This window comes from Phyllostomus hastatus, unplaced genomic scaffold, assembly GCF_019186645.2.
Source record: "Phyllostomus hastatus isolate PE091 unplaced genomic scaffold, TTU_PhHast_1.1 phas_contig_58, whole genome shotgun sequence".
Lineage (NCBI taxonomy): Eukaryota > Metazoa > Chordata > Mammalia > Chiroptera > Phyllostomidae > Phyllostomus > Phyllostomus hastatus.
The window spans coordinates 37,541,891-37,556,148 of NW_025333916.1; the positions used below are offsets into that span (position 1 = coordinate 37,541,891).

Sequence of the window (14,258 nt, forward strand, 5' to 3'; positions counted from 1 at the left end):
ATTTGTCCACTCATCCGTGTATTTCTATAACACACTTGTAGTGAACATTCTCCATATGCCAGACCTGATTGCCAGAGTCTGGGCACACAGAGATGGATAAAATATAGCCTCTGTTGTCAAGAAGGTCACAAAAATGTTCCCTAAGAAAATCGTGGTTCACAACCAGAAACCAGAAGGAGATTGGCAGGGAATCTTGGTTACGTGCGCACAGCACACCTAGCAAAGGAGTGACGTGCTGGCGGCAGCAGCATTAGGTGGCCCAGAGCTGACTCCAGTGTTGGGAAGACCCCGAAGAACTGTGGAGATTCAGAAGCACAGGAGAAAGCACAGCTTCATGGAAGAATAAGAAGGCTCTCGTATTTGCTCCCCCACCTCAATATAATAACTTCAAGTCTGTCCACAGGCAAAAGTACCTTTGTGAGATCTGTGGGGTCCAGCCCCGATGCCAAGAAATCTGGGAGGAGACTCCCAAAGGAAAAGTTCCAGCACACTCTGGGAAGAAAACTTGCAAACTTGTAATGCAAGTTTGAATGCATTACAATAAGTAATAGGGACAGCATGACTCTACCCACATCACTCCTCCCCTACAAAGGCATGGTTTCTCCTGGGGAAAAGGAGTGTGCAAGCAAGGACAAAGCATCCCCACCTGTGCACCTACCAAAGGCTCTACCAAAGAGGCCCATGTCTCTCTCGACCAGTCCAGAGTACATGAATCGGGAGCTTCATGACTGGGGGTCAGGAAGAGGAGGGAGGAGCGGAAAATAGGAAGGCAAGCAGCCTGCCCACAGCCACTGGGAGCAGCTCACCCAGCGATCCCCCACTGCTGGTCTGTGGCCAGGCCCTGTGTGCACTCTCAGGAGCCGTGGAGAAAGCAAGCTTTGGCAGATGGCTAGTGAGCTCGCACAGAAAGCGGACCCAAACGTGGGGGCTGGAACGTTAACGGGTTTTGTTTGGGCAAACAAAAGGGAGGCTGTCAGCATTTGGTGTGGCGCATTGTTAAGAAGGAGAGGAGGCATACAAGCTTGAGAAGTCTGCCACTAGAGGGAGCTCGAAGTGTGGAGCATTTTTTCAAAGAAGACTAACAAAATGGTCAACCTGTAAGTGAAAAGATGCTCAACATCACCAATCAGGGAGATGCAGATCAAAACCACAGTGAGATAACACCTCACTCCGGTTAGAATGGCTGTTATCAAAAAGGTGAGAGATAAACCAGTGTTGACAAGGATGTGGATAAAAGGGAATCCTTGCGCACTGTTGAGGAGGGCATGAATTGCTTTAACCACTAGAAAAACAATGTGAAAGTCCCTCAAACATATCACATACAGAACTGCCACATGACCCAGTAATCCCACTACTGGTGTATCTCTGTAGAAATGGGAATCGGGATCTCAAGGAGATTGCTGCTCTGCCTTGTTTGTTGCAGCATTGTTCACAATCACCATGACACAGAAACCACCACTGTTTCTGTTGCATGTGAATAGATAAAGAACTTTTACCTCAGTTTGTCTACTGTTACCAAATCAACATCTAACTTGATTTCTTGAGGTACTTTTTTCTTTAAAAATAGAGGCTCATTTCACCTAGGAAAAGACAAAAATTTCAAAAGATTGTATTTGTGTCCATATGCCTGAACTGCTTTGTCTCATGAGACGATGAAAATGTCCTTCTCTCCTCACCAGAACTGTTTGCCTGTGGGTGAGACACTGGTTCACCAACTAATCCCTCGTTATCTGTCACCCAGTTTGTTAGGTTTCTCAGTTCTGTTGGACTCTCAAAACTTGAAGACCAGAATGAATGCCCCACTAACAGCATCGGGGTGAAGGCCATCTGTAGATTCGAGTGTGGCTACAGGCATACTTGGATATCTACAGCTCCAGAATCCAGTTTCAGGTGCTAAAGAAAACATACCTGGTCATAGTTTGGTTGGAAGTGTCATCAAGAATCACACAGTGAGAGACCCATGTATATCAGCTCTGTGTCCCCTGCTGTGTGACTCAGTGGCAGTACAATGCTCGCACATGGAATTCCAAAGTGGATTTTGTTCTTAAAACTTAAAGAAGAGGAAGAGAGAAAGAATGAGAGCCCTCACACCTAACTAGCTGCCATTTTTTATATAAATGGCTAACACTATTTTCATGGGTTGAACTGGGTCCCCAAAAAGAAGACGTGTTGAAGTCCTAACCCCCATGCCTCAGAGCATGACTATATTTGGAAACAGGGTTATTGCAGATGCAAACAGTTGAGCATAAGGTGTCCTTATAAAAAGGAAGCCCCGTGAAGACGGGGACTCGCTGGGAAGACGTCGTGTGGTGATGAAGACAGAGACTGGGGTGAGCCAGGGAGTGCCAGAGGTTGGTGGCCAACCGCCAGGAGCAAGGATGAGGCAAGGAAGGATTTTTCTGCAAGTTTCAAGGGGAGCATCTCCCTGCCGACACCTTGGTTTCAGACTTGTGGCCTCCAGACTGTGAGACAATACATCCCTATTGTCTTATGCCACCCAGTGCGTGATAGATACCCTGTTTGGCAGCCCTGGGAAGCTGATACAATGATCCACACAACTGACTGGACTCTGCCAGGAGGACCTCCTGCACTTTTATTCCATCTGCTCCAATGCTGCCTCCATACTACACATTCCCTCATCCCCCCACCTCTCCCACATACACACACAAAGCAAGGTGTCCCGGGAATGGATCTGTAGATGGAGAAATGCATCATTCAAACTGCAGAAGCCCTGGCAGCATGTGTCCATGAGAGACCCCCGTGGGAGAGAAGGGCCCCAGGAGGAGTAGGCAACTCTTTTTGGCTAGATGTGTAAAAGAAGTTTTAAAGATACCTAAATGAAGCCCATGAAAGCAAGATGCAGCCCTTCCTAGTACAGAGAATTTCAGAAGTGAAAAAGATACTCATGTGTTGGTTGGTACATGATTCTGTACTGTGGGCTGGGTGATGCCTTCTTATGTCTAAGGTTCATTTGGGTCTATGCTTTCAACCCCACTGCCCAGTCCGGCATGAGAGCCCTCCCTTGTCTGTCTTCCTCCAAGCCCCCACCTCCAGCCACCACTATTCCCCACTAAGGCTCAAGACGTGAGCGACGGGCAGAGCAGGACATTCCTGCCCCTAAACCAGTATTTAAATGCACTAATGGGAGTAGTTCTGGAACAGGATTGTTCCCATAGGTTGCTTCCATATACTTTCTGTGTGACTAACTGCAAACCCAGGCAGGCCATGAACTGCATTAAGGGGGTCCTCCCTTCCACTCTCCATCAGTGAGAGGGACCTGTGCTGGTTTTGTGTGTTTGGGGCATCTGGTCCCTTTCCTGGGAACCCCAAGGGGACCTGAGTTGCTATTGGTTGCATTGAAGATGCTACTGCAAGATCCTGGCTGGGGAGTTAACATTTCACTTTCAGTTTGGGGGTTGGCGGGGTTGTGGGTGGAAGAGGGGGATGACAAAGCTGCTTTCTCAGACCCCCGGCATTGTGAAGCAATAAGACATTCGTGAGACAACACGAACGTTAAAAACTCGGCCTGTGCCAGCTCCTTGGGCTGTTGGCTGTGTTGTGCCGCTTATACCAACTGGTCAGGATCACGTCAATATAGTCGATACAGAAAAAATGAGTTGAACATTCATTGAAGTCAGCATTGTTTATGAACAACTGCTGTCCTGAATCACTTCAACTGTGCTCAGACACAGCTGCCACGGGCTCAGAAAGGAACTTCATTTCTTAAAATCAATACTAGTGAGACAGGAAAATGGCACTTTTCAGCTTGCTTCATTCTCAGAGAGAAACTGGAGACCTCCTTACAGCTGATGAACTCAGATTCTTCCAGCCACAGCTGGCCTGGAAAGGAGGAAAGGGCCCTGAATGGAAGCACAGCCAATTTCTGGAGAGTTCTCTGAGGTCCTAAGCCCTTGAACTACAAGGGCTGGGCAAGTGTGTCCTCATTTCTGCAGGAATCCACTTTTCCTTTGCACTTGGACCTTTCATTCTGTTAATGATATTCCCCAGTCAGCATTTGCATATCTTTATCTCTGCCTTCCTAGCTGCATTCCCCTCCCTCTTCACTCCGCAGTTAATACTGAAAGTCCCAAGTGCCGTTTACAAATGGCTTCCTGTGGGTCAGCCTCTGTGCCAGGTATCTAAATAGTATTTGATTTAGTGATGGAGACAGCCCATCAAGTAGGTATTGGTACCCACTTTGGCAGATGAGGAAAGTGGGGTTTCGAGGGGTTAATCCCAGGTCACACAGCCCACTAGAGAAGGTGGACCTATGATTCCAACCTGGATTATCTTACTTCAAAGCCCACCTGAGCTCATTAGCACTGTGGATCAATTCCTCTCTCTCATCAGCACTTGAACCTTCCAGGGAGAGACAGGAAAAATCTCGAAGCAACTTCAACTCACAGGCAGAAAGTGATTACATGATACTTATACTTAATTAAATACAATTTATGATGATGCATATGTGGCACGGTCTCCATACAAAATCACCCTTTTTTCAGGTCTCACAGAAATATGTGGGAAATCTTTATCTGTCGGCATATGCAGGACTCTCCTGGGGTGGCTGTAGATTTCTCCTTGCATCCTGTATGTGTCATGGTGTTCAGGAAAAAGAACCAGTAGGAGATACAGATATCATTATCACAAGGCATTGGCTCCCGTGAATATGGGGGTTGGCAAGTCCCAAATCGGCCAAGCCAGTGTCCTGGTTTGAGGCTGAAGGCCAGGAGCTGCGGCAGAACCAGGAGATTTTGATGTTCCAGTTGAAAGGCGATCAAGCAAGAGAGAGCGTTCTTTCTTACTCAAAGGAATGTCAGCCTTTTCTACTGTTTAAGCCTTCGACTGATTGGATGAGACCCACCCACATTATGGAGGACAATTACTTTACTCAGTCTACCAACTTAAATGTTGAACTTAACCAAAAAATATCCTCACAGAAACACCCAGAGTAATACTTGAGTAAATAGCTGGGCAGCGTGTGGCCCACGCAAGTTGACAGATGAAACTGACCACCAGCCATGCCAACTTGGGTGTGTGGATGGTCTCTGCCTGGAATGTAGTGGTGAGGACAGAGGGCCCAGCCAGCCCAGTGAGAACATGGGCAGGAATAATGTACTGATGTCTACCCGGACCTGGGGCGAGTGGGCCAGTCAATCAGGGGCTTCAGTCTTTTGTGAGGCTTTCATGATACGAACGCCTGTGAAAGAGGGAGTGAGAGTGGGTGCCTTTGAGAAAGCCCCATGAGAACGTATTATTCATAGGTTGGAGGAGCTCGTAGATATGAAGTTCCCTACTCCATTTTTATACCTCACATGATTATTAATTTCTAGCATACTGTTTCTTGAGAATAGTAACTGAAAATTTGAAGATGTTACATATTAAATTATCCACGTTGATCCCAGGACTATAAAATACATGATTCATATTCCTTCCTCTTATATTTGTTAGAGCTTATAAAGTAAGAAATCTATATCAATTTGGAAGAACTTTTTTTTATTGAGCTCCTAAAATAAGATTCTTTTGCTTTGCTGTAACCCGGGTTTGAAGATAAATTTAAACTGTGTGTGTGTGTGTGTGTGTGTGTGTGTGTGTCTGGAATAGAATGTAGACACGTGCTAGAGTTTCTAAAGTTGTCTGATAACACAAATTCAAACTCCACGTCCTGTGTGTGTATGTTGTTTTGTGTTGTTTTTGTCTGTCTGTTTTTCAACAGGCCAGGCATTTGGAAAGACCTGAAGACCATGGGCTCAGTGTCTCTCTTTATATTCTTCGTCACGCTGCTCGTTCTGGGTCGACAGGTAAGAAGCCCGGTTTTTTAACGTAACTCCTCTAAGTGTCACATTAACAGCACTCGGAGGGTGTGCAAACAAGCGCTGAAACATCGCAATCTTCTCATCACTTAGGAGAAAGTGGGTAGCACAGGATATGTGGGCTTAGACACAGATAAAAGGGAAAAGGTCTCATTTATTTTCCACTTGTGGCAAACTTTGTGAACGGTAAAGATGTGACTGAATTAATTTCCTATTAAATCTCAAAATACATTGTGTAGGTTTCATAAGCCTAAAAAAAGTGTTCCCTTGATAGCCGACACTATTTAAAAAAAAAACTTCCCCTTACCTGGGATTTCATTAGCTTTTTAGAATGTATAACATGCTTCTTTTTTTTTCCGAAGTGGGTATGAAAACCTTTGCTGTCACTTGTAATCATTTCTAAAAATATAATTCTTTGTTCACAAACTTTATTTTATGATGCAAATGAAGCTATTCTTCCTTCCTTTGGCCCCCTCACTTCCTACTGGTCTCCCAGTAGAGCCTGTGGGGGCAGGGTTTTTAAGAACACTTTTCTTTCTCTGCCTACACACAAGGACACGCACCCAGTGAACAGACTCATCTCAAGCCTGGCAGCTCTGTCTCAGCCAGTTTGCTGTGAGTTCTTTGAAGGATAACATGAAACCAAGCAGTGATTAATCTGGAAGTAACTAACTACAATGCAAATCCATTTGAATTACATACACATCACTAAACTGTTCAACAGCTGGAAGCTGCTAATATCCAGGGCAGAGACCAGACCTGTGCCTGCCAGCCCAGCAGCCCGGGAACACTGTCATCTTCCCTGTCCCCAAGGTGTGCCAGGGGCAGCCTGCCCCAGGAGCTCACAGAGCTGTCCTCAACACGCTCTCCCGCTGCGGAGCTTCGGAGCTCACTGCCTCCCTTCAGCCCTTCCCAGCCGCGGTCCCTGGCACCTGCTTGGTTCTGCTTCCTTCGGCTTGCGTTTTTGACAACCTGCACGTTTCTGTAAGCCTATTACACTGTGTTGTTCTTTTCTCTTGGTTTCATTTGCTTCTCCTGCTGCCTGGCTCTCTTCACTGCTGACCAGCCAGCTCTCTGTTCTCACTCATAGAGAAAAGGCATGTCCTCTGTCAGGAAAGCCTGTAGTGTAGATGTGAGAGAGAGGGCTTCCTTTATGGAATATCACCTAACACCTGTCCCCGAGGAAATGATCAGGCCATCCCCTCTGTGACGTCACCTGTTCTTCCTCCATTTCATACAGGGGATGTTTTGTCCCGAACTTTCTCCTGTTAGAATGGCCACTCAGATTGCTACATTTTAAGAACCTAGAATCAAATTGAATTGTCCCACATTTTTACTGATTATTGAGGTGATAAACATTCCATCTCATGACATAAATGTGGTTGAATCCAGTGACTACCCATTAATCTGTTACTTTCTAATTGATTTAAGGTAATTAAAGGTATTACTATTATGGTCGGGCATTAATTTCCCACAGTAGTGCTGATGCCAATCTCCCAGGGAGTCATTCCTCTTTTGTCACTAATGTAACAATAATCTAGAGGCCTAGAAGGTCATTACTCCCCACACGAGTAATCGTGTTCACAGTCATCCTTGAACACCTGGCACCAAGGACATACTAAGGTGAGCCCGGAGGCTGACCTTCAATCCAAAAGCATTAAGAGCATGATTTTGCCAAGGCTTTCAGGCTAACAAGAACTGTGAAATCTGAGATAGAGTGTTTCTGCACACTCTTCCAGGAAGACAAGTGTATTAAAAACAAACATCCAATATTTGAAATAAAGTTTGTAAGTCATTTCTATATTCACATCCACAGAGCTGTCTTTCCTGAGTGATTCTGTAAACCATAGCACAGCCACTTTGTGACTTACTGTTGTTGCTGTCATTTGTCCTAACAACATCTCTGTCCCATGACCATCTTTTTTCAAAGGATGGTGATATGTTTGCTTTCTGAGCACATTAGTGTAATAAATATTGCTGTAGGTTTCTAAGAAACCTTAATGCAAGCATAACTCATGGCCTGGGCCAGAGCTACAGTGCTGCTCTCTGTACTGAGTCCACTCTGCCACGGGAAGGCTGGCCAACCCAAGGGCCCTTGTTGAAAAGGGAAGATTCCCTGTACTTCTCCCGGATTTAAACAGCACGCTGCCGTCAAGGTCTGCATTCTAGGTGGGCTCATTTAAGATAGGGAACCACGCAGGGGGCAGTCTAGTAGCCTGAGAGGGAGGTTGATGCCACGCAGGGGCAGTCTAGTAGCCTGAGAGGGAGGGTGTATGTGAGAGTTCAGAATCCAAGCAAAAGCGGATCACACGCTTCCTGCAGCCTGTCCAGGGACCTCTTCTTCTGTCCCAGTACAATAGAAAGATGGAAAGCCCTGTAGTTTCTCAGCTTGTTTTCGGAACTAGACAAAGTACAAAACGTCCCTGGAGGCTGTGCTGCAATATGAAACCCAGCAGTGAGGGGTGGAGGGGTCCCCATAGGGCTTGGATGCCTCTTCCAGGCTCCCTAATTTCTCCCACCATTGCCCAAGCGAATGAGGAGCAAAATGCTGTGTCTCTGAGTGGCATCTGGGCCTCTGAGAACTGAGAGTAGCCTCAGACAGAATCTGAGATGGATGGCGCAGTGAGGAACGGAGGGTCACAGCAGAGCTGCTGATTCATTGGAAGTGACGTGCAGAGTCCAGCAGGCGGCGGCTCACCCCTGGTGCTCTGCTGGATCTCTCCTCATGGCCGCACCCTGTGTCTGCGTCTCCCTCTTGCTTCTTGTATAAGGACACCAGTCGCTGGATTCACAGCCCACCCGGAATCCAGGATGACCTCATCCTGAGATCCTAGAGTTAATTACATCTGCAGACACCGTTTCCAGTGAAGGTCACAGTCACAGATACTAGAGATTAGGATTTGGAACTGTCTTTTGAGGAGACACCATTAAATCCATGACACCTGGTTGAGGAGGGAAACACTTGTCTTCCTTTGGGGGCCTCCACTTGAAATCCTAATGTCCCTGCCCATCGAGGAAAGGATTCTACAGAGGAGAGCACTGCTGGGGAGGGGAGGTGCGAACAGTTGGCAAAATGTCACCTTCAGTCCAATGTAGCTGGTCCCTAAGCGCTCTGGGTCCTTTTATTAGGAGACTTGCAAAATGCTTGCCTGTGATGCAAGAGTGCTCACTCGGAACACCTGAGCAGCCCTTGTGCATGGTTTATGGAAACCTGTCAGACCTGCGGGAACCGGGCCTGCTGCCGGCCCTGCCAGCTCTGTGGTTTCACCGCACGTTCCGTTTCTGTCTGGCCCTGAGAGTAGGCCTGTCTTCCCAATGCCACCACCACAGATGGTTCTGTCGTTTTAGTTTAAACCCAGCCCCATCACTGGTTTATCCCCCAAAAGACCCAAGTAAATAATCTATTCTGCAAGTGAAAGGCCATTTCCAATAAGTGCCCAGCATGGTTGCCATAAATACAGAATGTGGGAAATTTGACATTAATGTAAAAAGTTCATATAAACAAACTTAAAAATATCACTTACAGTCTTTCTTTTAAAATGTCTGTCTATGTGAGGCAAAAATAAATGCTGCATTACAGGAGTAGCAGTTTTCTAGTGGATCAAACATAGTTTGATCAAACCTAGTAGACGAATAATCATCGCTCTTTGGAATCAGAATGTGGATTTTTTTACATTGTCACTTGTTCCTGAGGGGCTGTTTGTGTGTGTGTGTGTGTGTGTGTGTGTGTTGTTGTTGTTGTTGTTTTGCTTTGTACTGTCACTGGTATAATTAACTGAATCATAAAACAAATAAGCCCCCTGCATCTAGTTCTTCTCTGCACTTGTCAACAAATTACTGTCTGTGCTGAATACACCCTCTCTAGTAGGCCTTCTGTTACAGGTGGATCCACTCAAGTCTATTGCATTATATTAAATTATTTACATCATAGTTGTCACAAAATGATGCCAAAACCTGAGGCCCATTGACAGTAAACAGGCCTCTCTATTTCTACAATGTTAATAACTGGTTTTCTAAAAACATTAAGTTTTAATACATTATAAAGCATTTGCACGTGTTTTTATTACCAGGCACCATCTTAATTAAATGATAACACAATGAACTTTTGTCTATGTATAATGTCATTCTCTCGGTACAATGAAATACCAAACAAAAATGCATATTTTTCAATAAGTACTTAATTACATAACTTGTGGTGGGGAAAACTGATTTTTAAATATTAAAGGCAAACAGCCACAAATGAACACTATTATTTTTAAATGCAAATCAAACAATGCAGTCTCTCTAATATGTTTTCCATTTTTCATTTATTCATTATTCATATTCTATTATGCCTCTCTTCAAAAATAATTCAAGCCAACTTTTATTAACATAACTAAACAAGAAGCTTTCATGTCTTCTTTTTTTTTTTTTGGCAAGCCTCCAACATAACTGTTTTCTCTGTCCCTGAGGCTGGTTCACTCCAGAACTGGTTTTTGCAAATCCATGTTAGAGGTTGAGTGAGAGGCATTTTCAGGGAACAGGGGGCTTTGCAGGGAAGGTGACAATTCTGTTTGGGGGTTCTTTATTCGGTTTTGTTTCATTCTTTTTATTTTCTCTTTAAAACCTCCACTCTCTGGCAGGACAAGATGCCTATTGTTTCTTTACCTCTGTGTCCTCTTGTAACAGAATGAATATTACTGTAGGTTAGACTTCTTATGGAAGAACAAATTCAATAAAGAGCGGGAGGAGATAGAAACCATGGAGAACCTGAACCGCGTGCTGCTGGAGAACGTGCTTCCTGCGCACGTGGCCGAGCACTTCCTGGCCAGGAGCCTGAAGAACGAGGTGAGATGAGGCGGGGCTGCTGGCCGGGAGGGGACTGTGGGCTGGGCGAGGCCCCGGTGCTCCAGGCAGTCACTAGATGCCTGTGGCACTCCAAACACCTAACTGTTCAAGTCCACTTTCAAGAGGATATGGATGAGCTGTACAGATGTCCGTCAGGAAGATTGAGCTAGAATCACCACAGAGCATCTTCGCCTGGAGCTAATTCATTATTCCTAGCCTGTCCCCAATAACACAAAGTTCTGAAGGTGCAATATGAGACGCTGGAGTTCCAAATAGGTATATCCCAAAAGTGGCCAGCTGGTCCCTAGTGCAGGAGGATGCCTTTAGCACCAGCGTACACTAGAGACCCAAATCCAGAGGGAAAATTAAACCGAACATTTCACACGTCCGCTCTTTGATTTCTCAGAACTTTCCTGCGAGCCTTTTGCAGGTTTTAGAACTTCAAAGATATGAGATGGAATTTGGATATTATCCACACGAGAGCAGATCAAAGTCTTGAGTCCATACATTTAAATGAATGGAAATGGAAATTTTATGGGAAGTATAAAGGGATGGATATTTTACTAGCATTGGAAATGCTAGGGTGTCATGTCATTGTTGAAATGACTGACAAGATGAAATGTCATGAAATTTTGTTAATATTTCTGAGTTACAAGATCTATATCTGGTGGCACTGTACTAATTTTAAGAAACAGGTATTTGAGCACCCACTGCGTGCAAAGCCCTGTGTTGAATACAGCGCAGTTTCAAAGATGTGTGAGGGGCAGTCCCGTCCTTAGGGAAGTTTTAGTGAGATGGGGAGTACATGAGGGATCAGGAAGCCTGTCGATGGATGAACTCAGTTGTGATGATGCTCTAGGATGAGCTAAAGCAACCTGGAGAAACGGGGTTTGCGCAGCATTTTTCTGAAGCACATGTACATTTGACATGAAGAAGAAGTGCCAAGTGGTGGGTGAGATGCTGGACACTGTCGTCTTCCTGGGAGCAGGCTGGGCATGTGAGCCAGGCCAGGGTCCCGCCACGGGCATGACTGACTGCAGACCATTCACTTTCCTATTTCTCCTGGTACTGGAGCAACCAATTTATCTACTGGTCATAGATGATGAAATCATTGCATCTATTAAGAAGGAACCACCTGTTTTCATTAGCAGTGTGAGAGCACCCTCATGTCTATACATCTAGGCATCAATTCAATTTATAAATTCATCATGTATGTAATTTTGCCCCTGTCCTCTGGCCAGGCTGGTACTGGGCCTGGACACAGAGATGACTGGGACAGGGGTGGCCTTGTCCCTCTTGAAGCTCCCAGTCCACAGGAGGGAACAGGATCCTGTCATCTTTAAGGGCGGTATAAATGTGGCAGTCCAGAAAGGACATCTTTGTCAGGAAGTGACTTCTGAATCTGACAAGAAAGTGCTAGAAACTGGCAGGGAGATGAGGGCTGAGGAGGCCAAGGGAGAGAACATTCTAGGCTTCATGGAGCTGTGTCTGTCCAACCAGGTGCCAGAACAGTGCCTAGTTCAAGTTGAAAAGGCCCCAGGTTTGAGCCTTGCATGCCTTGCACATTCCTTTCACCCCTCCTGACTCTCCCTGGACCAAACCTGCAGAATCTGTGGATTCTTCCTCTTTCCTGTTTGCCTGACTTATTCTAACAAGCATCTGATCTCAATGGCCGCTTCGGAAATGTAAGGAAAGCAGGAAGAATGAAACCTAGAGCTAAACAAGAGTGGGCTCAGATCTTAGGCCAGCATTTCCTATCATGTGAACCTCAGCCAGTTGCTTCCCAGGGGTGAAGCCCTGGTCTTCTCATTCCCCAAAGAAGAATCATGCCTTACTCTGCAGTTGCATTAGGAAAAGCAGGGAATACTTACACAGCGGGTGATACTGAACACCCCTCCAGGTGAGGTGGACATTGAGCAGATCAGGGCATAGAGTCCCACATCATGCAGGTGTCACATATCTGGTAGGGAGGGCAGTGCCCGAGCTCGAGTGCTCATGGCTGACGTAGACTCATCATTTACTGAGTGGCCCTATTGTGTGCCATGCCAGTGACCCTCATGCCACCAGTGCAACCTTCTAGTACTCCCAACACTGGGGTAACAGTTCCCTCCAAGTCCCCCCATTAGTGCTGCTAATTAAAAACACACACAGTGTCTCTCATCACCTTCACCACCCAGGTGGGCTTGCTGAGGGCAGAGGAAGCGGGTTTGAACCCTGGCTCTGGCACTCGCCACTGCGTGGGCTGCTTGGGAACTTTTCAGAGACAAAGTGGGAATCACCCATTATATGAGACCAGCTCTGAGCCTTCTTTGTCGGATAAAGGTGAAGATGGCTTATTTCTTCATTCAGGAAACATCTCCCTGAGCAGGCAGCCCACAGCCCTGCAGGGAAACAAATGGGAGCTCAGTCTCAGAGTTTCCCAAACTCTTACTGCCACAAAGGCTACAAGTTCTATAACAGCCATGTCAGGGGATGTGGGTTCTTGCTTAGGGTCCTCTGACCCCCATGCATTGTTACATTTGCGCTCTCGAGCTACTGATCTGACACTGCCCAGGGCAGTAGAGCTACACACATCAAATCTGAAATTAGGGGCCTCAGGCCGATGGGACAGCCCTTCAGATGATCACCTCATTCTGCACAGTTGTGGGCTGCAAGCCCTCTGTATTTAGTCAGACAACACAGAACTCCCCTTGGCTGTAACTTTTTATACTTTACTGTCACTTTATTCTTAGGTAGGGGAGGCTGCTCAAGCAGCCACTGTATTACTTGAGGACTAAAAAGTTATAGGGAGGCCCAGAGGGCGCCTGCCATGGGGACAGCCCATGCTACAGACCCAAAGATTCTGCACCCCCCTGGGTAGGTTTTGTTTTCTAGCTGCAGGGGGTGCAGGTGATTCTGTTAGGTGAAGATTGAAGGTTCTGAACAAGAATAGAATCACAAAGCCTGGCCTGAAGGTTCTCAGAGCTCCCACTCTGACTCTCAGTAAGGGAGGGTTTAGGGTTTTATTTGTTTCTTTCCCCCCAAACTCATAACAAGGTTGTTATAAAGAGATTCATTTGAATGCATACACCTGCTCCATCCTTGCAACGTCCCAACAGGCTCAGCACTTAACTTCTCCTGTTGCAACCAGACCTTCCTGCCCTGGATTGGTCCTGGACAGAACACTCCACCCCCTGACCCGGTCCTGTGTCCTCCTAACCTCAGAATCCCAGGCCAGGCGGGCTGACAGTGTCGGGACTTCTGCAGCTAAATGGTAATGGTGTCTTTGTTATTGAACAGTGTAGATACATGGTCAAGGTTGCTGGCGTCCCTCCAGTGTTAGGGCCTAATAGGTACATCCTGTGCCAGTTCTCTCACTCTCCCTCAAGCTCCCTGGGGGAAGTTCTCGTTATTGTTCAAGCAGGATTATTTCCACCAAATTCCAGACCCAAACCAGGGATAGCAGAGGATGGCCAACGCTGGGGACTGAGAGAGGTCCATACGCCCAAGAGCAGGCCTTCTGCAGGTGAAGAATGCCTGGGGCACCAGCTAAACGTGCCCTTCCCGGGCTGCAAGCCAGCTTTCCTCTACCTGCTGTGCCCATTTGGTGGCTGGCAGCAAAGCTCTTGCCCCCAGCCTGGC

The 14,258-nt window shown here is 46.4% G+C and overlaps 1 protein-coding gene across 1 annotated transcript in view; it reads left to right on the plus strand.

Annotated features, from left to right (window-relative positions):
- The window catches only part of ADCY2 (adenylate cyclase 2), a 350,931-nt gene that overhangs the window by 307,746 nt on the left and 28,927 nt on the right, over window positions 1-14,258 (plus strand). Inside the window, exons 19-20 of the mRNA XM_045848376.1 lie at window positions 5,714-5,798; window positions 10,479-10,637. Coding sequence (XP_045704332.1) covers window positions 5,714-5,798; window positions 10,479-10,637 — 244 coding nt within the window. The remainder of the gene's footprint in view (window positions 1-5,713; window positions 5,799-10,478; window positions 10,638-14,258) is intronic.